Source organism: Neopelma chrysocephalum, unplaced genomic scaffold (genome assembly GCF_003984885.1).
Source record: "Neopelma chrysocephalum unplaced genomic scaffold, ASM398488v2 Primary Assembly neopelma1_124, whole genome shotgun sequence".
In the NCBI taxonomy this organism is placed as follows: Eukaryota; Metazoa; Chordata; class Aves; order Passeriformes; family Pipridae; genus Neopelma; species Neopelma chrysocephalum.
In genome coordinates this window covers 1751767-1776682 of record NW_020897786.1, presented here as the reverse complement: position 1 = coordinate 1776682, position 24916 = coordinate 1751767, and the positions used below count along the sequence as shown (strand labels likewise).

At 54.6% G+C, this 24916-nt stretch overlaps 2 protein-coding genes across 3 annotated transcripts in view; one reads left to right on the top strand and one right to left on the bottom strand.

Annotated features, from left to right (window-relative positions):
* Positions 1-7747, bottom strand: part of CCDC33 (coiled-coil domain containing 33) — a 41675-nt gene extending 33928 nt beyond the window's left edge. The window contains exons 1-3 of the mRNA XM_027697854.1: positions 7163-7747; positions 6364-6815; positions 5036-5203 (exon numbers count right to left, since the gene is read on the bottom strand). Of these exons, the coding sequence (XP_027553655.1) occupies positions 5036-5203; positions 6364-6815; positions 7163-7472 (930 nt within the window). The 5' untranslated portion in view covers positions 7473-7747. The remainder of the gene's footprint in view (positions 1-5035; positions 5204-6363; positions 6816-7162) is intronic.
* STRA6 (stimulated by retinoic acid 6) overlaps positions 1-24916 on the top strand; it is a 30862-nt gene that overhangs the window by 2133 nt on the left and 3813 nt on the right. The window contains exons 2-14 of one of the 2 annotated variants that reach the window (XM_027697862.1): positions 6274-6276; positions 16495-16639; positions 18903-18981; positions 19436-19521; positions 19662-19801; positions 19946-20112; positions 20269-20394; positions 21121-21188; positions 21311-21387; positions 22277-22338; positions 22606-22786; positions 23656-23731; positions 23806-23939. In XM_027697862.1, the coding sequence (XP_027553663.1) occupies positions 16518-16639; positions 18903-18981; positions 19436-19521; positions 19662-19801; positions 19946-20112; positions 20269-20394; positions 21121-21188; positions 21311-21387; positions 22277-22338; positions 22606-22786; positions 23656-23731; positions 23806-23939 (1318 nt within the window). In that variant the 5' untranslated portion in view covers positions 6274-6276; positions 16495-16517. Of the gene's footprint in view, positions 1-6273; positions 6277-11816; positions 11995-16494; positions 16640-18902; positions 18982-19435; positions 19522-19661; positions 19802-19945; positions 20113-20268; positions 20395-21120; positions 21189-21310; positions 21388-22276; positions 22339-22605; positions 22787-23655; positions 23732-23805; positions 23940-24916 lie in introns of those variants that run through there. The other variant, XM_027697861.1, reaches the window with a different exon arrangement.

Below are 24916 nucleotides of genomic sequence, written 5' to 3'. Positions count from 1 at the left end.
CTCCAGACTGACAAGCACAGCTCCAAACAAGACAAATATCCATATGGCTGGAAAACTCCATCTCCTCTGGCAGCGCCAGCTCGGGTTTGAAGCAAACCCAATTGTATTCCAAAGGGGTATTTCCCAACACCTTCGCAGCAGGTTGAAACCACCTTCCAAGGAAAACCGCACTTTAAAGCCCCCTGGTAGATCCCCAGCAAAACAAAAGTGAGAGGAAGACAAGCAAACGCTGTTTTATTCATCATTTCATCCTGGCAGCCTCCTCCTTTCCCGCTGCTCCAGTAACCCCCATCCCTGCTCTGCTCCCATTTCCCAGTCAGCCACAGGGAGATTTTTTTCCCTTGGATTCAGGCCGAGCTTGATATATTCTGCTTATTATTATAATTTTTAAGCAACTTGTTTCCTTGAGGGGACCCTGCGGGAGCTCGTTAGAGATCACAGGGCTGTTTCGGGGCATCGGGAGGAAGGATGCTCTTCCCCCTCGGATGTCAGCTCCAAGACAATTTCCCTGGGGAGCTCCGTAGCTGCTGGCTGGGAATCCCTTTGGGCTAAAAATTGCCAAATTCATTTTCCTTCCATTTACGTGGAAAACTCCCAATTCACCTGTCAAATAATGAAATGGGCCAGCAGCCCAGCACCGCCTCGGCTGCTCCATTAGGAGAGTTTTACACTTTCTATATTTATCGGTGGCACCAGCGCAATTCCCTCCCCCCCACCTTTTAAAAAAGGAGCAATTTTCTCTTTTTAACCCCATTTGCTTTCCTCATCAAGGCAGTTATCTGACACTTAAAGGGACATGATGACTGAAATTGCAGGAATTAGAGCCAACAGCTTTCGTCTCCTCGGAGCAGCCAGAGTTTGTGTTTTACAGAGGAGCAAATCACAAAGCAGCTTGGAAAACCTCCTGAGGATCCATCTTCGCCAACTGAGAAGATTTTTCTTTTCTCCATTTTAGCTAAGAAAAGGTGAATTGCCACTCGTTATTGGCCCATTTCCACAGCAGATCTCCACTTGGGCAGGGAGAAGCGTGCAGGGAATTTTTGATCAAGCTGGCCAGCTGCAGGTCCCCAGTGTAGTGATCAGGAATATCATTTCCTTGCAATACATCACCAGCAACACGTGTTTTCACACTCTAAATCATCATCTTTAAATCAGAGCCGTGCAAGCAGCCCCCCAAAGCCGTTTGCCTCAGGTCCCCTTTGGCTCCTGGCTCCCTCCAGCACAGAGCTACATGATCAAGGAATGCTGAGAGGCGAAGCCCCCAATGAACCCATCAAGGCACACTCCTCCCTGGGCTGACAGCTCTTCAAAGCCCTACAAATTGCTCGCCGGAGCAGCATTATTCATCTCAGCCGTGTCCCGGGGTGAGCCCTGTCAGCAAAGTTTGTTTTTCAGCCTCATTGGGCTTTTAGTGAGCGGAGGCAGCTCCGGCCCCTCACCCTGTCGCCAGGGCAGCAGGCTGGGGAGAAGGGCTAGAGCTGTTCCACCCTCCCTGTCACTGTCGGCGGGGTGAGGGATGGATCAGCCGAGCCATCCATCACCCGGGAATAGGGACCTCTGCCCCAACCCCACTGCTCTGCTGATGGGAGACAGAAGCTTTTACCCACTGCCACCACCCGGAAGGACGGGGCACGTTGCAAGGGCATCATCATTCCACAGTGAGATCCTCATCCTGCATCCCCTACCACTGCAGATGGGCAGAAATGCAAGATCTCAGCCCAAAACCAACCCCTTGGCACAGCTACAAAGGAAGCCCCATCCTGAATCCCACACAAAAGAGGCCAAAATTATTCCAGCTGTGGCTCAGAACCCCTCAGGACCCTGTGCCTCATATTCCTTCGATGCTTGAGGAGCCCCTTCTTTACTTTCTATATCCTGCTTAAAAAATAAAGGTGATTTTTACTCCTGGGGAACTTTTTTTCTTCCTCCCTATGACTTGCATGAAGTCACTTTACAGCCACACAGGCTTTGCCAGGGAAGCTGCTTAGCTCCATGGGGAATCCAAAAGGATGAAGCACAGCCTGAGCAGAGCCAGGAGCAGGCTCGGTCCCATTTTTCAGACCCATTGAAGCTTCAAATGTCAGAGTAGCTCCATGGAGGATAAAACACAACATTAGTGGAGCCAGGAGCTGGTTTGGTCCCGTTTTTCAGACCTGTTGAAACTGTCCAAGTCAGAGTAGTTTCATGGAGAATCCAAAGGGCTAAAACACAGTGTACACAGAGTCAGGAGCAGGTTTGGTCCCATTCTTCAGACTTGTCGAAGCTTCCCAAGTTTGAGCTGACTTTGCACAGCGTGGATGGGCTGTGTTCCCCACTGGGAGCCCCAGCTGGGTCTCACCCCACTCCGTGATCCCTCTGCACCCTGGTAAACCGGGATCCAGAGGGGGAGCACAAGCTGTGTGCAAACCCACGTGTTTGTAGCGGAGAGGCTGCGATTCCTTATTCCCTGACAGCACCAGACCGTGGGTCTGGGCTGGGTGCTCGCTGCCAGCTGACACAGGAGACTGGTAACAAACCACTCTGTGGGCTTGCAACCAAGTTCAACTGCCAAGGAGATCTCCAAAAGCTGGCTCCTTCCTCCCAGCAGCACTGGAGAAGTGAAATGGGAATGGTTCCTGGAGGGAGGGACTGACTTTTAAGGGTTTTAAAGACCTTTAAAAGACTAGGTGACCTTTAAAGATCCCTTCCAACCCAAACTCTCCTATGACTTCTGCTGACCCTGGGGGCTGATTCCCCTGAACTGAGCCCTGCTGTGAGATCCCCAAGAATCCTGGTGAGCCCACTTCCCTCTCCTCCTTCCCTGCGAGGAAGGCAACTGAGAGATGATCCATGGCACGTTATCGATCTGCTCGGTGCTGTGCCCAAGCCCTGACAAAATTAGGGAGCCGTCTGGCTCTGCAACACACACCAGGCGTTCGAACAGCCAGCAGAGCCTCCCACTTCGTGCCTGGGAATACATTATCCACAGGTTGCAGGGAGATGAGGAAAATATCATTATCCCCGTGCCTTGGCCTTTTGCGGGGAGCTCAGCACACATCCATCACCCCCAGCATCCTGCAGAGGAGATGCTCGGCACAGAGGCAGTGTGTCAAAGAGCTGGCCCCCCTCCTTAGGAAAACAAAACAGATGGATGTGGTAGCCAGCATCCTGATTTCTCAGGACACCAGTCCAAGCTGCAGCCCTGAGATGAAACCTCTCACCCCTATGAAGTTACCCCTCTCCAGCCCCAGCATCACTGACTCCCTAAAGTCAGTAATCAATCAGATCACCCAAATCCTGCCTGAATTTAGGCAGATATTTGGTCTCTCAAACCTCAGTTTAGGGTTCACATTCGCTGTGCACTGCAGGGTCAACATATGATGCCTTGAGACACTCAGGATTGGACCACCAAGAGCCAAAACAGCTCCAGACCCACAAGTACCTCCCAGCTTGCTCTGGGCTACAGTGTCCCAGGAACATTTTTGGAGGTTAAAAATCAGCTCTACCTGGTGCTTCCCCATAACCCAGGACACCTCAGCCACCCTTCAACACATTGTCCATCACTCCAGGCCTCCCAGGAGGGCAGGAGCCAGCATTCCCCCCACCTCTCAGCTTTTACTTCTTAAATAAAATCCATCCTGGCAAATACTTGCTGGGTGACATCAGCAGCAGGTGATTTATTGCATTCCCTCCAGGGGCCCAGGAGCAAGATTGCATTTGCTAATGCCTCTCCTTACGCCCCTGGCCCGGCTCCGCATCCCGCTCCACATCCCAGCTGATTGCTATCGATCCCCACAGCTCCAAAGAGTTTCCGTCTAGACCTTTGCTGAGCAAACTCAATCAGACCTCGCTAATAAGCATCTCTGGCCAGTAATTTTTTGGTGGATCAGGCCGGGAATAGCAGATGCGCTTGGAAATGAAGTGCCGCGAAGGGCCCGGAGCCGCTCTGGGGTGCCAGGAGTTTGTGGTGCCTACAGCATGTGGAGCAAGGAGATGCCACTGGAGAGCAGCTCAGCTCCAGTACCCCGTAACTCCCTTGAAATACACATTCCAAGTGTCCCAGAGCCACCAGCTCCACGTTCCTGCACAAGGGAAAGAACTAAGGCGTGAAGGTGGCCTGCAGCAGGCAGCCCCTGTGCAGGGCACCCTGCAGGAGAGAGGGGTGACAACCCAAATTTGACCCTAAAACCTCACTAGTGGAGTCACTAGGACCAAGGAGCGTGTCCAGCATTAAGAACATCCTCATTACTGCACCCTGGCCACGAGCCACCCCGTGCAGTATCCCCTGTCATCTCTTCAGCACGGAAGCCCAGAGCTGGGGGGCTGAGGGAGGGCTGCCGGCCCATCCCTGAGCCAGCAGCGTTTGCCCACGGCCAGGAGGCTGCAGATGGCCTTGCCACCCATCCTGCCATCCCAAACTCTCCCACCAGGACTCCCTGGAGTCCAGAGCATGCCTGGGGAAGGTCCATGAAATCAATCCCACCTCCAGCTTTGCAAGCGATGTTTTCGCAGGTGTGTGAGACACCTCCAAGAGCAGCACAGACAACACGTCACCGTGTTATTCTTCCAGCGAGATGCAGGAAATGGAGCCCCTGGGGTAAGGGTTGTCTTTTTTTCCCCTTTATTTAGACAGCTTTTAACACAACTAAGGGAAGAAAAACACAGCCTCTTGGACTGTTGTAGCCCTGCCCAATGATTTCTGCTGCTTAAGTCTAGATTTGAGCTGCAGGGTGAAATATTTAAGGCATGGCAGCCCCAGATGCCCACACTCAGCATTTTAAGGCCTTTCAGGTGATGCCATCCACTGCCTGGGCCCAGCCAGCATGCAGGGATGTGTTTTGGTAGTAAAAATGCATAGTCTGGTGTCTCATTCCCCCATTCCCGCAACGAGGCTGGAGTTGTGATGACCTGGGAGCAGCGCTGGTACCCAGGGATGGGATGGAGGTTCCAATGTCCCCTTCCACCCCTCCATCTCCTCCCCAGCAGTGGAAGCCATGATAAATAATGGCATTTTATATTAATTTAGGATGGTGTTTTCTCCACTGGCTGCACTCACCTGCCCTGGTGAGGAGGCTGGGTCCGGGCTGTGCCCTGGTGAGGAGAGGTGGAAGCTGCTGCAACTCAGCACAGCAGGCACGGAGGAAGAGGAGGAGGAGGAAGGATGCTCACCTGAGCCACCCAGGAGCTCCGGGGAGGAGCTGAGCTCAGGGTCAGCCTGCAGCCTCTGGGGGAAAGAAAAAGGTTTTGAAGACTCAGCTTTGAGATCCAAAACCCCTTTCCCATTCCTTTCCGTGTCCCAGGGTGACCCCTCTGTGTCCCAGCTCCTTCCTCTAACAGTCAAGCTCAGGACCTCATCCTTCAGCGGCAGAACCTTTGATAGAAATAAGAAAAAACCCCAAAGAAGTAAAGAAAAAAACCACCCAACTAAAACAGCCATAACCACCCCAACAACATTTATTTTAGACTTAGAGACACCCCCTAAGCACCCCTAGGGATTGCTCCTCCACAGCCCCAGTTGCCTCAGGAAAATAAAGAAAAGAACACATCTATACGTAATTAATTAATTAAATTATTAATGAATTTTGTAACAGCCCAGCCCTCCCTCCATCCTTTATAGGGAGCGCTGCCCAGCTCCCTGCTGCCTCTGAAGGGGGCTGGCTGCTCCCAGGGCTTAGAAGAGTGAGGTAGAGGAGGGCAGGGAGATGCTGGGGTGCTTCATCCTTCCTGGGGGTCTTCCTGGACCACCCCGAAGGTGAAGGGGATGCAGGTGGGCTGGAAGTTCTGGTCCTACAAGTGCTGTAGGGGCAAGATGTAGGTCTTGTAGATGGTAGGGCATGGCTGGACCATGCTGTGGTGGAAAGAATGAGGTGAATACCCCATAAGGGATCTCTTCCTACAGCTCTGAGCATGATTTAAGTGCAGAACCCTCTTTCCTGGCTTTGCTTGGGTGGCTGTGATCTCACCAAGACCCTGACAGCACTTTGAGCCTGTCCCAGCTTGCTCCTTTTCTGGACAAAGAGGATCATAGGGCCATTTAGGTTGGAGAAGACCCTTAAGGTGAAGTCCAACCAGTCAGTAACCCAGCTCTGTGGTGTTCACCACTAAACCATGTCCCCAAGTGCCACATCTACATGTTTTTTGAACGCTTCTGGGGATGGTGACTCCACCACTGCCCTGGGCAGCCTGTGCCAGTGAAGAAATTCAGGGGAAACTGAGGCAGGGCTGTGCTGTGTCCCAAAGCCGCCCTTCAAAGCCATGGAAACCACTCCCTTTCTGCTTTTTCTCCAGCTGGAGCCCGTGTGGGACCATCCAGCTACTCTAGGGCCACATCCTGTCCTAAACAGACCTGTTTGCTCTCTGGCCCCCAAATCTGGGCTCTCCTACCTCAGGGAAGTGGGCATGGCCCTCGGTGGGCAGCGAGTGATAGGCGGACTCCGGTGTGCCGAGTGAGCGGTAGGAGATTCCCAGATCCGGGGACTCTGGGGCTGTTCCTGCTGCCTGCTGGTCCTCCTGGGAGCTGGGGGAGCGTGGTGGGGGTGCAGCTGGCGTGGGGGGTGGCCGGTGCTCGTGCAGGGACGCGGTGAAGGCCAGGCGGCCACAGTGCATCGCTGGCTGCTCGCTGCCCACCCGCAGCAAAGCCACCACGGCACTGTAGCGGTACCAGTCCTCATTCCTCCTGGCAGAGAGCTTCAGCCGGGGCTGGTCAGGCCGGGGGTAGATGGCAAAGAAGGCTTCTCCCACCCGCCTGCCCCTCCTCAGCCTCTCTGCCCACCTGGGGTAGCGCAGGGCCTCGATGTGGAGACGCACGTCGTGGTTCTTGTCGTTTTTGCAGAAACCTGCAGGGTAGGGGGTGAAGTCTTTCTTAGGAATGCTGGTGGTCCCAGGAGCATCTCCTGGGCTCATCCCTCAGCAGCCCTGCTTAGCTCTGCTCTGTGAGCACTAGAAAATCGGTTATCCAGCCTGCATATGTCTAGATCTTGGGTGGGGGTGTTGGCCCCAAAGCTGGACCTGCCCGATCCATCCCATGAAGCTCAGACAGCTTTGGCTCCAGCTCACGGATTCGGTGGAGGTGTGAGTGTGATAGGGGGGCCTGCAAGCCTGAGACGGGCTGTGCTTGCTCCAGATCTGTGCTCCTGGGTCACCTCCCCTGTCAGACAATCCCCGTGGTGCCCGGCCCCCTTACCTCTGGGCAGGGTGAAGGTGAACTTCCTCCTCTGGAAGGAGTAGATCTGGTTGAGGTGTCTCTGCTCAATGGTGTCGGTGGTGCTGGTGCTGCTCCGGGCGGCATTCCCACTGTTGACACGGAGCTGGATGCCGGCGCCGGAGCCCTGCAGCAGCGGGTTCTCCACCGTGAGCCTCAGGGCGTAGCAGCCCCGCCGGTTAAACTGGGCACTCACCACCTCAAACTCAAAATCCAGGGTTTTCTCCTCAGCCTTCAGCCGGGAGCGCTGCAGGGTCAGCGGGATGTGAGGCTCCCCTGCTTTGCCCGCCATGGGGACAGAGTAGGATTTGGGGATAAAGCCTCCTTGGAGCAGGGAGTTTGAAGGTCTCTTCCCTGGAGGAAGCCTTCCTGGCAGCCTGGGGCAGGTTTCTGAGCCAAGTCAGCTCTGATTCCGCTCTCCTCTCCAGCAGGGAAAATGCCTGGAGGTGCCCCTGGGTGTGTGTTGGCCTCACATCTCCGCAGGCAGCTTTCAAAGGCAGCAAACAAGGAAAAGAAATCCCCGTCTCTGAAAAATCATCCTTTGGTGCCGTGGGGAGCTGCCGAGAGCTTTCCTGCCCCTGTGCAGTGGCAGGACAGACACTTTGAACTCCAGTTTGTTTGCTGGGGAACCAGGTAACTAGATGCAAAGTGGTGGCTGCCTTCCAGCAACAGCCCAGAATATCCAGGGTGACGCTGAGCGCTGTGGCACACGTGTGCAGGCGGGGTGTGCATTGATGGCTCCTTGAGCCCTTTTCCTTGGGACATCCACCTCAAAGGAGTGTGCTGGAGCCTCCAGGAGATGCGGATGTTGAGGATGGTACAAGCTCTGACTGTTGCTCCCATGTTTTGCTGGCCCTAATCCTGCTCCTCCTGCGCCCATGGGTTGTTTTTGGATCTCCTCTGCTGGGATCAGGCAGCCAAGTTGGGATCTCAGTGGTGCAGGGAGGGCTGGGCGTGTCCCAGGAGTCAGGGTTGGGCTGCAGAAGGGGAAGTGGGGCTGCTGGGGTGCCTGAAGGAGGGTCAGGAGCATTCTGGGGTGACCTGAGTCAGAGCTGCCTACAAAGGGGTTTTGGTCCATGGCTGCTTTTCCCAGCATTACAGCATTACATGGGCTGCTCTTTCCCACACTGGAGTGTGTTTCTGGCTGCTGCAACTAGAGCTGAGCTCCCTTCCTAGTAAGCCTGCTGCTGAGCCAGCCGAGCATCCCAAGGTTAGTCCCACCACGGATATTTCAGGACTGACATCAAGGGGATTGGTGTTTAGGTTGGGCAGGAGCTGGAAGCTCAGTCTGATCCTCACCAGGAGCACCCTGTCATATCTCCTTCCTTCATTACCACTGAGAACAGCACGTTCCCACAGTTTTCGGGATGTCTCCAGTGAAACATGAGCCGGAGCTGGGCTAGCAGGTGGCCCTTCTCTAAGACAGCCCCCTACTCTGTATAAAAAACCACATTCCAAGCTCTTCACGCTGGTGCAGGCTTGAAACAACAAGATTATCCTTGAGGGGAGTGGGCTGGGGGATAAAACAGCATCTGGGACCCTGCGGAGTAAGATTTTGTGGGTTTTTTTCCCCCCCCTACTATGGGAGCAGCCCAGGCACCTGCAAGGCATCCAGCCAAAAACTGCTCCAAAATGCCTGCCTCCAAGAGTCCCTTTGGCTACGTGCATGGGCCACGGATGGGGGTCAAAAATAAATCCTATTCTCCCACACCTCCCTGGAAGCACCAGTTGTGTGTCCTGGACCTTCCTCAGTTTCTCTTTGGAGAACAAAACATAGGTTGATGTCCCACCTGGAGGAATTATCCTGAACATGACCTTGGCTCATGGATTTAACCTCCCACTGTGGTGAGGATGTCAGGAAGAGGATGCTGTGGAGATCAGGATGAAGAGAGAAGGCAAATAGGTCATAATTTAGGGGTTTGGGGCACTGAGTTGAAGTAGAAGAAAAGGGTGCTCTGGTGAAATGAGGAGGGGGAGTCATTCCACTGCCAGTCAAGCCAATGTCTCCAGGGAAATGCTGATGGATGGATTGCTTTCCTGGGAGGGCTGAGTGCAGTGGTGCTGGAGGAATTGGTGGTTCTTTCCCCTCATGGGTGAAGACACAGTGCTCCCAAAGCAGAGCTGTGCTGGAGAAGGTGGTTTTTCCCAAGATCCCAGGGATGGCTTGAATTGAGCGTGTGATGCTACTCTGAGCTGTTCCACCTACAAATTCCTAGTAATTTGGGCTGCTGGTCTCATCTGGAGATGTCACCACGTGCAGCTGGGACGTGCCCCAGCCCCCCTTGTACCCCATGCCACTGAGCTGGGCTCTGCTTCCCTGGGGCTCAGCAGCGGGAGGAATCCAGGAGATAAAACTGGTGCCTGTGGGAAGGATCATATCCTGGTCCTCAGCTCCCAAATGCTCCTGAAAGTTTCCTTTGCCTCAATTAAAACCCTTCCAGGTTCTAATGTGGGGAAGCGGGAGCTATTTCATCCTTAACTAGCCTGCTTAATTTCCTCCCTGCCCTTGTGCAAACACATTACAGAGCCATCGCTAATGACAACATCATCAAAGACTAATTTTCCCATAATCTAATCTAAGGCACGGCTCATTCCTGCAGAGCTTTCCCGGCTGTTACAGAGACGCACGTGCAGCACATCAGGAGGTGCCACCCCCGTTGTGTTAATGGGGCATACCCAGGGCTGAGACCCTCCTTTGCCCCCCAGAAAGGTGAATACCAGCTTCCATGGCTTTGTTGGGTGTGAGGCTGATTCACAGGATTGTGTGAGGTCTGTCTGCCTTGGCAGCCTGTGGATTTTTGTTCTGTGGGATGAAAAGGTCCCTGATGGCTGGAGCTCTGCCTGCGTAATGAGCTCAAGGTTTGGGTCTGGAAAGCTGAGTGTTCTGGCCACAGGTGTGTTTGGGCTGTCCTTAGCTCTGTTTCTCCATGTGAAATTCATTTTCCTGAGGGAGAGATCCCCATCAGCACAGTCGGGTTCGACCTGGACCTCAATGCTGCAGCTCCTCACCCGGTGTTACAAGATAAAACAGACTCAGGACAGCAATGCACACAAAGAGAGGACATTTCTCCAGAGACTAAGAAAAAGGGATTTCCTCATCCCTGGAGGTGTTCAAGGCGAGGTTGGATGGGGCTTGGAGCAACCTGGTCTAGTGGAAGGGCAGGGAGTGGAACAAGATGGGCTTTGAGGTCCCTTCCAACCCAAACCATTCTGTGATTCCATAATTTGGGGGAGAACTTATCATGTGGGGCAGAAGTTAAGGATGCCTGCAGTGAGGGGCTTCAGGGGCTCTGCATCCTCCAGCTGCTGCGCAGGACTGGGAGAGGTGTGAGAAGCAGGTAAACCATCCCATTTCCGTGCTTATCCAGCACAAGCTGCAGCACCTTGGAATACCATTGATCTCCTGACAACCACACATCCCATGCTTGTGGCTAGTTTCCCGACAGCCATTTTTGAGTTGACAATGCAAAACTCCTGGAATACCAACTCTTTGTAGGGTATTAGAGTGCCTTGAGGTGTTTTGGTAGCTACAAAGCCCTTCCAGGGCTGGTGTGTGTCTATGTAATGGTCACTTTATGAAGACCGGGATGGATATTGCTGGCATATTTTTGTCTAGGAGGGCGGAAAACCCCCTGTGACTCTGAATTTCAGCCCCTTCCCTCCCTACCAGCTGTTTTCCCAGTCTCTCAGCTTTCCCAGGAAGCAGCTTTGGGATCCAACAGCAGTGTTTCTTATTTAAAAACAATCCCGGGGAAAGGAAAAAGAAAACAACAAACCCTCAGGTCATTTTGTTTAGCGTTGCCACAAGGTTTTGGCTAAAAATTAAGCTAAATCTTCGACCCTAATTAGTTTTCCTTTGCTTCACTTGCTGTCACATGTGGGCTGTGTGTGTATTTGTCCAGATTATATATTTTTTCCTAAGATGGTGTCTCCTGGACTGTGTGGGAAGGATGTGTTGGCCAAGGGGCAGGTGGATGAGAGCAGTGGTAAAGCTTCCTGTTGCTCCCAGCTGCTCCCACCCGCCCCTAGGGCAAAGCATCCGCCAGTTCTCATCCCAAAATGTTTTGCATCCCTTTCCCGCTGCTGTGGGACCATCACTCTGCACCCTTGGCACTTCCTGTGTGAGCCCTGGGCAGGATCCGGCCATGTCCAAGGTGGTGGTGTCCCCAAACCAGGGATGCTTGTCCCCAGGGATGTTTGTCCCCAAGCTCTCATCCACCAAAACTTTCCTGCCCAGTTCCCAGCTGCACTGGGTGAGGGAAAAAACAAATAAAGCTGCAAGATTTGGGCGAAGGGTTGGGCTCAGCTGATTTACACAAGTCAGGAGCTGGTCCTTTGTTTTATCCTGGGAGGAAGGAGAGATGTTTTCATCCCGAGGCAGGGATGCAGCAGCATCTCTATCCCTGGGTTTCCCCCTAAATTTCAGCGTGGAGGGAGCAGTTAAGCCCCAGCTGAGCCGGCGGAGCGCTGTGGAAGAAGGGGGCTGGCTCAAGCTGCCTCCTCTCCCGAAAAGCTCTGCCGAATCAAAGGGAGAGCCGAGCACGGGGTTGGTTGCTTTTAATTTTCTAAACCCCAGGGTGGCCCCCAGCCAAGGCCTCCTGGCGATGGAGGGGATAAAGTTCCCTGAGCCACCGCGAGCCTCCGTTCACTCGCCAGTGCTCTGAACTTTGCGTTTGGGTTTGCATGGCTGCATCCACGCCCGACCCCCGCCAGCCAGCGCTTTAGGCCCCGCTTAGCAAGGCCACACTTCTCCAGAGACCCCTGCCCAGCTGAGCCTCTAGGTGCCTTCCAAGGAGGTGGCCGACTGGAAGAAGGTAACTTTGTTTTGGTCTCTTTTCCTCTTTTCCCACCCCTTTTTTGTTGTTTCTTCTTCAGACTTGGCGTGCCGGGGGGAGCCGGGTTTACACCGCGGAGCTGATTGCTCCAGGTTGTAAATGCGGCTCCTGTTTGCTTACAGAGAGCCAAATCCTGCTCTGGGGGGTGCAGAACCCCCCGCCAAATCCCAGTTCTGCCCTTCAGCAGGGGTTTTACCTCCAGCTTTGCTTTTCCTGGGGGATGCTCCTTCCCCCAGCAGCAGAGGAGCAGAGGTTATAGGGTGCTCTGCCTTGGATTCCCCCAGCACTGCTTCCCGCGCTGATGGATGGCTGTGCCAGCAGGTTTTGCTGTGATCCTCCAAACTTTTCCCCTTTCCTGGCTTCTGGGGGTTGTGAGCAGCAGGTGCTGCTGCCTTTGCTTTGAAACCAAGAACCAAGGATGGGGGTCAGGAGCCTAAAAATAACCTTAAACAGCCTCCTTGGCTTAAATGTTTAAGCTGCCTTTGCTTTTAAAATGCAAAAAGGGGCTTTTTTTGCCTTTCTGGTGAGTTTGTTTATGATCTCCACTGTGGATTTATTATCTGCAAGTTCCAGCTCTGCGAAGGGAGAGGGTTTGTGAAGCATTGGAGCAGCTCCATGGCTCTCTCCGGGTGGTGGAAGTCGAGGTGCTGGAGGGATTTAGAGGGGACGGGAGGCGGGGGGGTGGAGGAGCCGGGGGGGGGGTGGGGACGGGGGGGTGGGGACGGGACTTGGATCAGCTGAGAACCAGCCCGAGCTGGGAGGAGGGAGGAAAATGTTGTCACAATGGGATGAAACACTTCCTCCGGACCCTTCCCTGCCCCCGGGGCTTTCCCGATGGGATAAGGAGAGTTGTGTGCTGAGTTCACCACATATCCACTCATCAGGCTTCCCCGCATCCATTCATCAGTGCAATGAGTTCAACGTTCTCAGCACCCTGGGGATGAGCCTGTCCCCGGGGGGGAAGGGTGGAGAGCGACTTCCCGGAGGCCCCAGCATCCAGCTGGAGGGTCCAGGGTGTGTGTGGGCTCCTTGTCACTTGTGTTTGGAGAACTTGGAGACAGCTCCACTTTTCCAGAAAGTCTTCAAAAAGCAAGGGCTGGCTGGGGCATCTTTGGGGCTTGGAGGACTCCAGAGTCACTGGTGGAGGGAACAGATGGGACCAACTGTCCCCTTGTCCCTCCCAGCTGAGCACAAGTGGCTGCAAACCAACCTTTCTCATCTCATTTTTGGGGCTGGAACACTTGAGTTTAGTGGAGTTTGGGGCTGCGGTTGGCTGGCTTGGTTTGTGCCGATGACAGATCAGGCTTTGCCTCTCCAGGCATCATCTGAAGCTGCTAAGTCCACCTTTGGGAAGCCCATCCTCTTTTTGACGTCCTCCAAAGCCACCCCTGTGCCACCTGGCTTTGCAGGTCCCGGCACGGCTCCTGAACGGCAATTGAATTAGAGGAGGTCTTGCTTAAACAGCCCCCCTTCTTCCCCCGGCCCAAGGGCTCCCTGAACAATTGTGAAATGAGATCTTTATCATTTTTATTAAAAGCTGTACACAAGGCATCACCATTAGGCTGGATGGGAGGAGGGAAGAGGGGTAATTCCCTTATGGCTCCCTTCCTCCCCTCCCAGTTTAATTCATAGTGGTGGGATGCAAAAGCTCCCCGGAGAGTGATGGATAGTGGGAAATGAAGAATATGGAGGAGCTTTATTGAGCCCATCAATCTCGGGCGAGGCTGCTGCGATCAAAGGCCCAGCCTGTTTCGGCAGAGGTTACGCAGAGGAGCAAAGAGATCGGGTTTCGGGGAAACCCGGGGCATGGGGGGGCTGCAAAGCCAGCGAGCTCCTGGCTCAGCCCCGGCCGGAGGAGCCGGCGCCCGCCGAGCTGGGTGGAGAGCTGGGGCCCTGCCCTGGCTGGGGATGCTGATCCCGCTGAGCTTTTGGCACACCTGCCCCTCCTCTCCTGGGATACCGGGATTTGCAGCCTGAGCAGGAATCATTGGATGGTTTGGGTTGGAAGGGACCTTAAGGATCACCTAGTCCAACCCCCTTCCACTATCCCAGGTTGCTCCAAGCCCCGTCCAACCTGGCCTTGGGCACTTCCAGGGATGGGGCAGCCACAGCTTCTCTGGGCAACCTGTGCCAGGGCCTCACCACCCTCACAGTAAACAGGGAGTTAACCCTTCCCTGTTCCATATGAGGCTGAAAGCCCTCATGGAATGCTTCTCCCCAGCCAAAATGCCCACCCCCAGTGAGGTCTCTCTTCCAGCACCTGGCAATAAGAGATGCATTGGTGTCCAGGCTGGGATGCCCCTGTGTCACACCATTGTGGCTTGGCTGATGGTGTCCAGCAGACAGGTTGGAGGCTCTGAAGCACCTTTCTCCAGACCTTTCACAAATGGTGACCAAGATGTTGCCACACTGCTTGGTAGACCACAAGAGGAGACCCTCTCTTGGAACAGGACAGCACCCATCTCAGAAGGATGAATGGACGGGACTGGAGGACTTGAAGATCACCTGGTGCTGGGACAGTGTTGACTCATCTTGGTCCCAAACCCAGACAGGAATGGGCAGCAGAGCTCTGAGATCCAGCTGTGTGTGATGCTCCAAGCAGGATGTTTTGGAAGGGGACATAACACACCACCCAAGGAGACTGTCAGTTCAGTCTTGAGGCATTGCTGCCTGCCTGCTGAGAGTTGTGTGCACCAGGCCTCCCACGGAGCCTTTCTCTCCATCCCTTCCTGCTTTTCTCTGGCCTCCATGTCCCCGAGTGGCTGCAAAGCCAGGCATTGGCAAGGTGGCATCAATGGTGGATCATAGTGATAGTGCTGCCTGGCTGGGCTGGTGGGAATGTTCATCTTGTTTCTGCTCATTGTCCTTCTTTGGGTGATGCCAGGGGGAGGACAGGGGGGCACGGACAATCCCAGTGTGGCTTTTGGAGCTGATTCTTTATCCTGATGCTGCATTCCCAGGATGCTCTCCCATTCCAAGGCTGGCATGGCTTGCTTTACCTGCCTAAATCCCATTCCCAGCTTTCAAACCCTGCCAGCCTTTGGTGACCCCGCAGGAGGGGAATGGGGCTTCCAGACCTGTGTGTGCACTGCCATGAACTTTACAGGCTCCCTCTACCTTTTTACGGAGTGCTACATTCCTGGGAGGTGATGTCAGAGCTGCTTCCCTGCACAGGCAAAACCAAGGGAAGGCTGGAGAGTCGATTCCTTGAGGCTGGGACACTCAGGGGTCAGGGGTGGGGGGCTGGGATCCATCTGAGTTGGATGCTCTCCTGGGGTTGGGGGGGGTCCGTCCTTCCATGGTGGTATCTGGATTTGGACCAAAAGGTGGAGTGGGAGGATCTTCTTTCTAGCTGAGTTTTGGTGCTCTGGGAAGGGAGGTGAAAATCCCAGGCCTTACATCCTAACATAGAGGGAGTGCCTGGAAAACCTGACTGGGGGATGTGATGTCCATCGGGCAGCGTGGCCATGGTGACAAGGTGACAAGTGCCACTTGTCTGTCAGAGCCAGGGCTGCCTGCAGGGCTGCAGCCCTGATCTGGGGAATCTCTTTGAAGCTGTGCTGGACCCACCACGGTCCCTGGTGAACACCAGCTGTACAAACAACAGCCCAGAGCAAAGCTGCTGACTCAGTCATCCATCTCCCACCCATCCCACTGAGGAGCCCTGCGGGAGTTCGGTGACATCCCCGAGCTGTGGGATGGGGTGTCCCAAGGTCCTGGGCTGTTCCCAGGGCTTGGAAGCTGCACCAAGCATTGCTGCCTGGCATTTGGAGATGTCTTTGGGCACTGCCTTTCTGACAGCAGTGGTAGATGAGGCATGTTGCAGCTTGTGCGGTGTAGCTCTGGAACAGCAGCAGAGGGTGTGGGGCTGTCCGGGCCAAAATCATCAAAAAATAATTGGGAGAAGGAGAAATGAGAGCCTGTTAGGTCTGGCACCATGGCAAGTCCTCCTTCCTTTTTATTGCTGCAAAGGGAGAGGGACTGGGGGAGGCTGAATGTCACGGGGAGCATCTGGTGGCACAGAGGGACACTGGGGACACAGATCATGGACTCCCCAGCCGCTCTGAGATCTCATCCCCCTTTCAGCAGCCGAGCCCAAAACTTGACCCTTGCGCTGGTTTTCAAGTCGTCGGCGTAAAAACTGTTAAACAACCCAAACAAAGGCTCCAAGTCTATCAGCGTCCCGCGGCGGGCAGGGAGCGGCCGCGGTGATTAGGTGTGCCCTGAGCACTCGGGATGTGCGGCGGGGGAGGGCGTTCGTCCCTTATCCCTCCTCTGAGTCCAGATAAAAGCTGGATCCTTGAGGGCACAGCCGGATTTTGAAAGCTCCCGGTCCTCCCCCGGCTGCGGGAGTGACCCCAGAAGATAAAGCCTCCTGGCTTGACGCCTCCATCCTGCGTTTCCAAGCGCCCAGGAGGGCCCACCTTGTGCAAACCCAGTCACCTTCTGCCTCAGCTGCCTCTTGCCATCTCTCTCCAGCCAGAAGGAGGAAGGAGACGGCCATGGCAGCCAACGGCTCTGGTGGGATGCACGATGCTCTCCTGGACAGCAGCCTTGTCAGCGATGACGACCTTTCCAACTGGTACATCTACGAAACCATGGAGCCGGCCGTGCCACAGGATGAGTAAGTGTCCAGCCCCACTGGCAGGTGCCACATGTCCCCTTGTCCCTGCTGGGATAGGACAACCTCCTCCTAGCTGCTCTATCCCCTTTCCACAGAGCAACATCCCCAGAGCAGCAGAGCCAGGATTTGTGCCCGGGCGAGGTGATTTGAAAGGCTCCTTTTGGTCCCTTAAATTGCTTAATTTCTTTCAAGTGCCCCTGACAAAGTCTGGGGTAAATCCTGCAGTGGGAATCTCTGCTAGTTACCCTTGCTTTTCCTCAACCTTCCCCAAAATTCAAAGTCAAGTGCATGGGATTCACCTGCTGCCCTGACCCCCTTGAAGCTCCCAGAGATTTTCCTGGCTGCTCTGACTCCATGATTCTGGGTTTGGAGCCATCCTCATGACACAGCCTTAATCCCGTCCCAGTTCTCTGCCAGCATCCATGCAGATTTTGGCTGGGAGTGAGGAGAGTTGGCAGCACAGCCCAATCTACTTGGACACTCTGACAGGTTCCTGCATGGCATGGTGACCCCAAATGGGTTTCCTGCCTGCAAAATAGGGCTGAGCATCTCTGGGCTTGCATGCACATCCTCTCCCTCTCCCTTCAAATTAGTGTGTCCATGGGTCTTGTAAAGCCTATTCCCTCCCCATCCACAATGATCCACTCGTTAACTCAGTGTATTCCAAAGGGCAGTGCTGTGTTTCCCATGGGGATGGGACCCCAGAGCCCAGCCTTGCAGTAAAGACCCAGGACTTTGTGCCCTCATGGCTGAGTGCCCTTCCCAAGGACAAGAGAACTCCTGAAGGGAGGGGAAACTGAGGCATGGAGCAGCAGGGCAATTTATCCAATATGTCCCAAGGCTCAAAGTCAGGCATCCCAAGGCTCATCTATCAGGATCTATTGTCCCTCTGTTGACTTAGTCCTCCCTGGGTGGGTTTTTGACGCCCCTCGAATCACTGATACCTAATCCTGAGGATAACCAGGAGGGGATCCCAGCAGTGACCAGCCCAAAGGGTTCCTTCTCATCCCTTATCTTTCTCATTGTGAAACAGGCTTTGAAATCTCCTTGCCCAGCCTTAGTTTCCCCAGGTGAAGCCCCACCTTTAGAATCTTTCCGGGGATATTTTCTGGGTGTCCCCCAAGCCATGGTCAGTGAAGGGGTGGAGGCAGCACTGGGGGATTTGCCCACCTGATGGCTTCTGGATGCTCTGGATTTAGATGCTGAAGCCTTGGTGATATCAAAAAGGTGTTTGGTGTCCCTGTGCTCTCAATCATGCCAGATGGATTTCCTGAGCCTGGGTATTTTTAGACAGCAGGAATTTTCTGGTCTATCCAAAGCCAATCACTGGCATCTGGTCCTATAAAGCCTTTTTGTGGCAGGTTGATGACAGCCTTGGACATATGATGCCTGGAAAATCCCAATTTCTCTATCAGACCCTTCCTTGCAGGCTTGCTCATAGGAGCTCCCATCTCTGCCCACCCCATTGGAGCTGTGGGGTTTGGGAAGGCAGAAGGGCTTGGGAGGGGTCTTCCCCTGTAAGTTATGGGGTTCAGGAGCTTCCCACATGTGAGTTATGGGGCTTAAGGGGGGTTCAGCCCCCAGGCACAGGGATTTGCTGCCCAGTGTTGGGTGAGGGTGTCTGGGCACAGTCGTGCCTGGCCTTGGGGAGAGGAGGAGGGCTGTGGCAAAGCAGAGATTAAGGGATGTAACAGAGGCCAGGAATGAATAAATAAAGCCAAGCCTGACATGTCTGCTTGGCTGGCCTTGGCTGAGGGGGAGCAGTTCTGGGACCCCAGGCAGCCGTCTCCTCCATCATCCCAAACTGTGGGACGGGTCCCTCTCCCATGGGAAAGGCATCAAAACATCCTACAAGCAGCCTCCCAGCTGGAGTGCAGTGCCTTAGGCAGGAAGAACTGCTGCATTCCCTGAGAAACCAGAGCCAGAAGGGACATGGGTGTTAAAGAGGCAAAGGCAGGGTTTCATCCATCCTCGCTGAACTGTTCTATCTCAGTGTCCCTGTACATGCAGGAGATTACCCAGTCCTTGTGGGGCTCAGCCTGGGGCCTCTGCTGGGGGTTATCTCTCCCTCTTGGTCATAAAATCATCTCAGGAGGGTGATTTCATCCCTGGTTACTGGGGGTTGTGTAACCCAGCACTTGGGAGGTTTATTCCAGGCAGACATCTCCGCTGTGCCGTGTACGTGGCCGTCACCCCAGCACCTTTGCTTTTCCCTCTTGGGGCTAAGAACAACCACACATGATTTTCCCCCTGCTCTTTCTAGCATGTTTCCTGCTGTAATCCCAGACTGTGAGCCCACTGTTTCTCCCAGAATGTATCACATCTGCATGGCACCCATCTCTGTAAGTACCTGACAAGTACCACGGGGTGAGTTATCTGCCCCAATATCCTGTTTGCTGTCCCCCAGTTTGGGTCATGCCCTCCCAAATATCAGGGCTGAGCTCTGCAGCTGGAGCTGGGATGCTCTTGGAAAGGACTCACACTTCTCCAGACCTTGTTCTATACCTGTAGTCAATGGAAGGTTTTGATTTATGGTTGGACTTGATGATCTTGGGTGTCTTTTCTAGCCTAAATGATTCCATAGTTCTATGATTTCCTTTTATTTTTTCCCAGTATGTTCCCTCTGAGACACTTAGAGCCTCTAACTCCTCCAAGCAGGTTGAGAAGTGCCTGTCCCTGCTTCAGCCATGGGTGGGTTTAGGGCATAGCGTGGAAATGGTGTCTCCCATCACACAGCATCATGCCCCAGACTTCCCCTCCATGTATTTACTGCTCCCTTGGTTGTGTTTCTGGCAGCTGGCCGTGCTCCTGGGCTTGTCCTTGCTGGTGAAGCGCAGGCGTCTCCACCAGAGCTGCTGGAACGGTGTCCCAGGACTGCTCAGGTACCTTGGCCCTGTGCCCCAGCCCTCAGGGTCCCTGTCACCGTGCAGCCAAGGGGGTGGTGGGAGGAGATAAACCAGCTTGGTGGGGGGACAGAGTGCCCACAATCTGGTGTCAGGCTCATTCCTTCCTTGGCTTGCAGCCCAGCCAACTTTCTGGAAGAGGAAGGCAACCAAGGGCTGGTGGCTGCGGTGTTTGGCATCCTCTTCTCTTCCCTGTGCGTGCTGGTCTTGGACAGGGACCCTCTGCCACTCATCTCCCACTCCTCCCAGAGCACCCGGGGTAAGGCCAGCACCCTCCTGGCCCCTCCTCACCCAGCCCAGGGGACACCCTGAGCACCCTGTTCACTCTGGTCCATACTGACGGCGCTGCCTTCTCTTGGGTGTTTTGCTCTCCCTTCTCTCTTCCCTTCATCCCACCACCTAGAGTACTGGAAGATCATGGCTTTGCTCTACTACCCAGCCTTCTACTACCCCCTGATCGCCTGTGCCACCGTCCGGCACAGGCTCAGCTACCTCGTGGGCTGCCTGCTCTCCTGGTGCCACTGCGTGGTCCACATCTGGCAGAAGGTGGATTGTCCCCAGTCACCAAAGGTGTGTGTCCCACTTCCTGGGGAAGGAGCGGAGAGGTGGCCAAAGCCTGGAGGTGGCTTTCTCACAACCTCCTTGGAGTGACACCGTGGTGTCACCTGCCCGGGGTTAGACCCCCGAGCTGGAGTGGTGCCATGTGACATCTCTGCTCCCCCCCAGATATACAGGTACTACTCCACACTCTCGTACATCCCCATCATCCTCTGCCTTGTCCTCTTAAGCCTTTGGTATCCAGCCCTGCTCATCAGGAGCTTCACCGTCCAGGAGGAGACCTTGGATAAGGAGGTAATGAAGACCCATGGGGCAACTCAGGGGGAACCCCTGGAGGGACCAGCCTGGTTCTGGGGACTTTCCTGCCCCGCTGCCTTGGGGATCAGGAGATCTGGGGTGCTCCCAGTGCACGTGTTCCCCACTTTGCTCAGGCACTGGAATTGACTCTGTTTATATCACTGGATTTGAAAAGGGAGTGAAAAATCCATCTTTGGAGTAAACTCCTTAGTACAAGAGGCTTAAGGCATCAATGCTTCCCCTTCAGGCTGGGACTGGGGTCGCCTTGTTTTCCCAGCAGGCTGGATAATCCCTGGCCCTTTGAGAAGTGCCGGGGCTTTGTTGGGAAGAGAGGAGGAAAAACCTACTTCAAAACAAAGGAAAAAGCCAGCCCAAGTGTGGCCTGAAGTGACCCCCAGGCACTCACTGGGAGCTGGCTGATGGGAAGGAGAGATTTCAGCCGTCCTACCGGTGTGTCTGGTTTTGGGCTGCTTTGTTGGTGGGAACAAGGCAGGTTTGTTTCCACCTTTGCTGTACCAGAAGCTGCCCACATCTGTTCCAACATATTCCTTACAAAACCGAGGGCTGGAAAGCCATCACCTGCATCTCATACAGAGATGCCAGTGATGAGTGCGTGGCCAGGGGTAGTAGAGCAAGGAGATGGATGCTGGGTGGGATGCAGATGGTCTGCCCCCTCCAGATCAGAGTTCCTGTGCTGAAATCAGGCTCGCTTCTTTCCTCAAGGTTACAGGGAGAGGGTATTACAAGAAGTACCTGAAGGCTGTCCTATCCAAACGCCCTCGGAAGGGAAGGTAAGGATGGCACCTTCCCGTGGCACTGCCAGTTCAGCGAGCACCTGTGTCAGCCCTGCAATGGGACAGAGAGGCTCCCTGTCCCAAAGGACATGCTCTTCACCCTGTCCTTCCTCCTCCAGCTCCGCGAAGATAGAAGAGAGCCTCCTCTCAAGGATCCAGACGTATTTATGCTCCTACATCTACACTCCTGAGGAAGGTGAGCTGGGGGCTGCTCTCCTGGCCGCAGCAGCAGCTCAGCAAACAGGCTGCCTGCCCTTCCCTGGGGGCAGCAAATGCCTTTCTTGGCTCCTGCCCCAAAGCATCTGTGCCACGGCAGCTGCCACGCGCCGCGCGAGCGACGCCTTGGCTCGGCACAAACCGCGGCCATGTGGGGTGGGGACATGGACCCCCTGCACCCCCGGGGGATGTGGGTGAGCTGAGGCAGTGAGGTTCAGGCATGGGTTGTGCCAATAACACAGAATCATGGAATAGCTTGGTTTGGAAGGCACCTCAAAGATCATCCAATCCCGGACAGGCAGGGACTGGCAGGGACATCTTCCACCAGACCAGGTTGCTCCAAGCCCCATCCAACCTGGCCTTGGACACTTCCAGGGATGGGGCAGCCACAACTTCATTGGGCAGCCTGTGCTAGGGCCTCACCACCCTCATAGGGAAGAATATAAACAGCCTGGTGCTTGATAAGGCTGTGATAAGGGAATAAAATCTGCAATAAGTGGATTAAATCCCTAATAGACCAGGAATGGGGAGCTATGCTGTGCTCTCTTTCCCATGGAAGAAGCAGTGAGTGTCCCAGGAGGTGGTAGCCGAGGGGCCATGGCATGCAGCTGCTGGCATTTGGCACTGTGGGCACAAAAGCTTTCATGGAAAAGGAGGATGGACCCATAGAGCCAAAGTACAGAAAAAGCACTCCCAGCTACATATCCACAGAGGATTTCCCTGTGGAAATCCCGACTAATATTAACCATCTTGTTTCAGTGCTTTCCCTGGGGTGTTTGCTTTGGCTGCTGGGTTGGGTGGACCTTCAGTCTGCTCCCTTCTTCCCCCATGATCCCACATCCTGGCTCCTGTCTGGTTCTGCCTTACAGGTTTCCGGATCCCCCTGAAGCTCGTTGTGTCCATAACCATGGCTGTGGTCGCCGTCTACCAGGTGATGCTGGTGATTAAATGCCAAGCAGAGCCCCTTCCCTGCCTCCTGGCCATGTCCTCTGGAGGCAGAGGAGCACAGAGGTCACTGCCATGCCACAGTTTTGGCTATGGGAATAGTATTAACGTGCCTCAAGGAATTACCATGCTCCGGCTGAGCCGCAGCAACCAGTGCTTCCAGGGCTCAGCCAGCCCTAAGTCTTTAAGCCAAGGTGATGGCTGGCAGTGGGATGCCGTGACCCAGGGCTCACGTGTCTCCGCTCCTTCACAGGTCGCCCTGCTGCTCCTGGTATCCTTCGTTCCCACCATCCAGATCGTGCGGGCGGGAATGACGAAGGACGTCGTGGTGTTGTTGGTCCAGTTTGGCTTGGTGCCCTCAGACAACCCAGCTGTCCCAGGTGACATGGAGAAGGAGCTCAACATTGTCAAGCACTACCTGTGGTCGCTGGAAGGTGGGTTCCCAGCCAGGTCCCGCATCCATAGGTGATTTTTGGAGGGTTTCAGAACTTACCAGAGAGATTTCTAATCCAGAGCATGGTCGGTGATAAGGCAGCTTCCAGAGGGACTTTGGAGCCAGCTGCCAAAGCCCCAGACATGAAAGGCAGTGGTGTGAGCCTGGTGCTGTGCCAGCTCTGAGCAGCCGCCGCGTGCCAAGGCGGGCAGGGCCAGCAGGGAGAGCAGGCAGGGCCGGCAGGGAGAGCGGGCAGCGCTGCGCTGCAGATGCTGCCCTTCGGCTGCGGGCTTTGATATGTGCTGGAATCGAGCAGATGGCCCCCGGCCCCCTGGATAATTGAAAGCCTGGAATGGGGGTAGCAGGGATGCCACCCCTCCCTCCACGGCACTACCTTGGGGTACCAACAACACCGGGAAGGTTTTTTATGGCTCTTCCTGAATCACCAAGCCTCTCTCATCACATTTTTTTCCCCCCCTGACATCTCCATCCCTCCTACCAGACTTCCTTCCCCCCCTGTTGCTTTTCCCCCCAGCATCCACTTTTCTGAGGGCACCTTCACAGGCTCTCTCCATCGCACCACCTGCTTATCACAGCTTGCTCCAATGATTTTTCCAGCGCTGGGCCAGCCTAACTGCTTGGATTTCCCTTGACAGCTTGTCTTTCCCTTTCCCTGTCTCATCAGTTCACACATGGAATTTGGAGATCCCTGTATTGCGAAGGAGGGAGGGAGGGAAACTGAGGTGTGGTGCCATGCAACCCCGTAACTCAGCCCCTGCAATGCTCCTTAGATACATTTTCCAGTAAAATCCCATTCCTGGGGCTGTCCACAGTCGGGCTGATCCAGCCTTTCCCTCTGCTCCTCCACAGTGTGCTACATCTGCTCGCTGGTGCTGTGCTGCCTCCTGACCTGTGCCATGCTCCTGAGGACGCTGGTGATGCACAGGTATGGACGGTGTCCCTGCTCTGTTGGCTTTGTCCTTGCCACCGAGCCGGGATGCAGCTGGACTCTCTCCCCAGGAATAACCTGAAGGCACTTTACCAAGGGGCCGTGCTGGACGTGTTCTACAAAGCCCATATCCTCCGCCCATCCCGACGAGCCATCGTCTGCTGGATGAGCTTTGCCGGCTTCCAGACAGCTTTTGCCTGCTTGGGTAAAGGATTCTGGAGACAGAAGGGGGCTGAGGGGTGGTGGATCCCTGCCTTGCACAGCCTATCCCGGAATTAAGCATCTCTTCCCCCTTTCTCACCCCGTTTTGCAGAGGGATGGCTGTGAGGCTTTTATTCCCCTTTCCCCAAACACAATCTGTCCTTCTGCGGGAAGGACCATGCTGAACACCAAATGGTCAGGAATTAGAGTAGGAAGGGGGGGTGTGGGATGATGATTCATTTTGGCTCAAGCCCAAATATTTTGATTTGAGAAGCTGTCGCAGAATCTCGTGCAAAGGACTGTCTGTCCCCCCCCATCCTGCTCATTCTGGGTGTTCCTCACTGCGCCCCTTCCCCATCACAGCCCGCATCTCCCTGCCTGGGAGGGAGAGTCTACTGCAGGGATGGGTTGAGGACGTCAAATATGGTGTAAATCTTTACCCCACCATGGTTTGGAGACATTTTAAGGCCTCTCTGCCCCATGGGAGGTGATTCTGGTCATTGTCTGCCAACAATCAACTGTATCAGCACTCCAAGGTCAGGAGGGGACTCAGGCTGAGGGTCCAGGGGCATGATGGAAGGACAGGAGTGACCATCCCTTGGGAAAGCAGCCCTGTTTTGCAGGCACATTGCTGAGCTTAGTGCAGAGGCAGGAGCTGGGGAGCCCCCCAGGAGCTCCTTGCACCAGCTTTCCACGAGCCACCCAGTGCTCGATGCATCCCTGATAGAGCTGGATCTCACCTCCTTCTTAAAACTCTTGGATTTCAAGTGATTAAAGTAAAGCAGGGGCAGTGAAGCACCAGCTTGAGCACAAGGAACCACAGTCGCTGCTGATCTTGGTGTGATTTGTGATTAGAAATCAGAGCTCAGGCTGGATTTTATGATGAGACATCATAGTTGCAGCCCCGAGTGATGGCTCTTCTCAGCGGGGATAATGTGGGGAGTGATAAGAAAGACTGAAATTGTAATTAAATCCTGCATG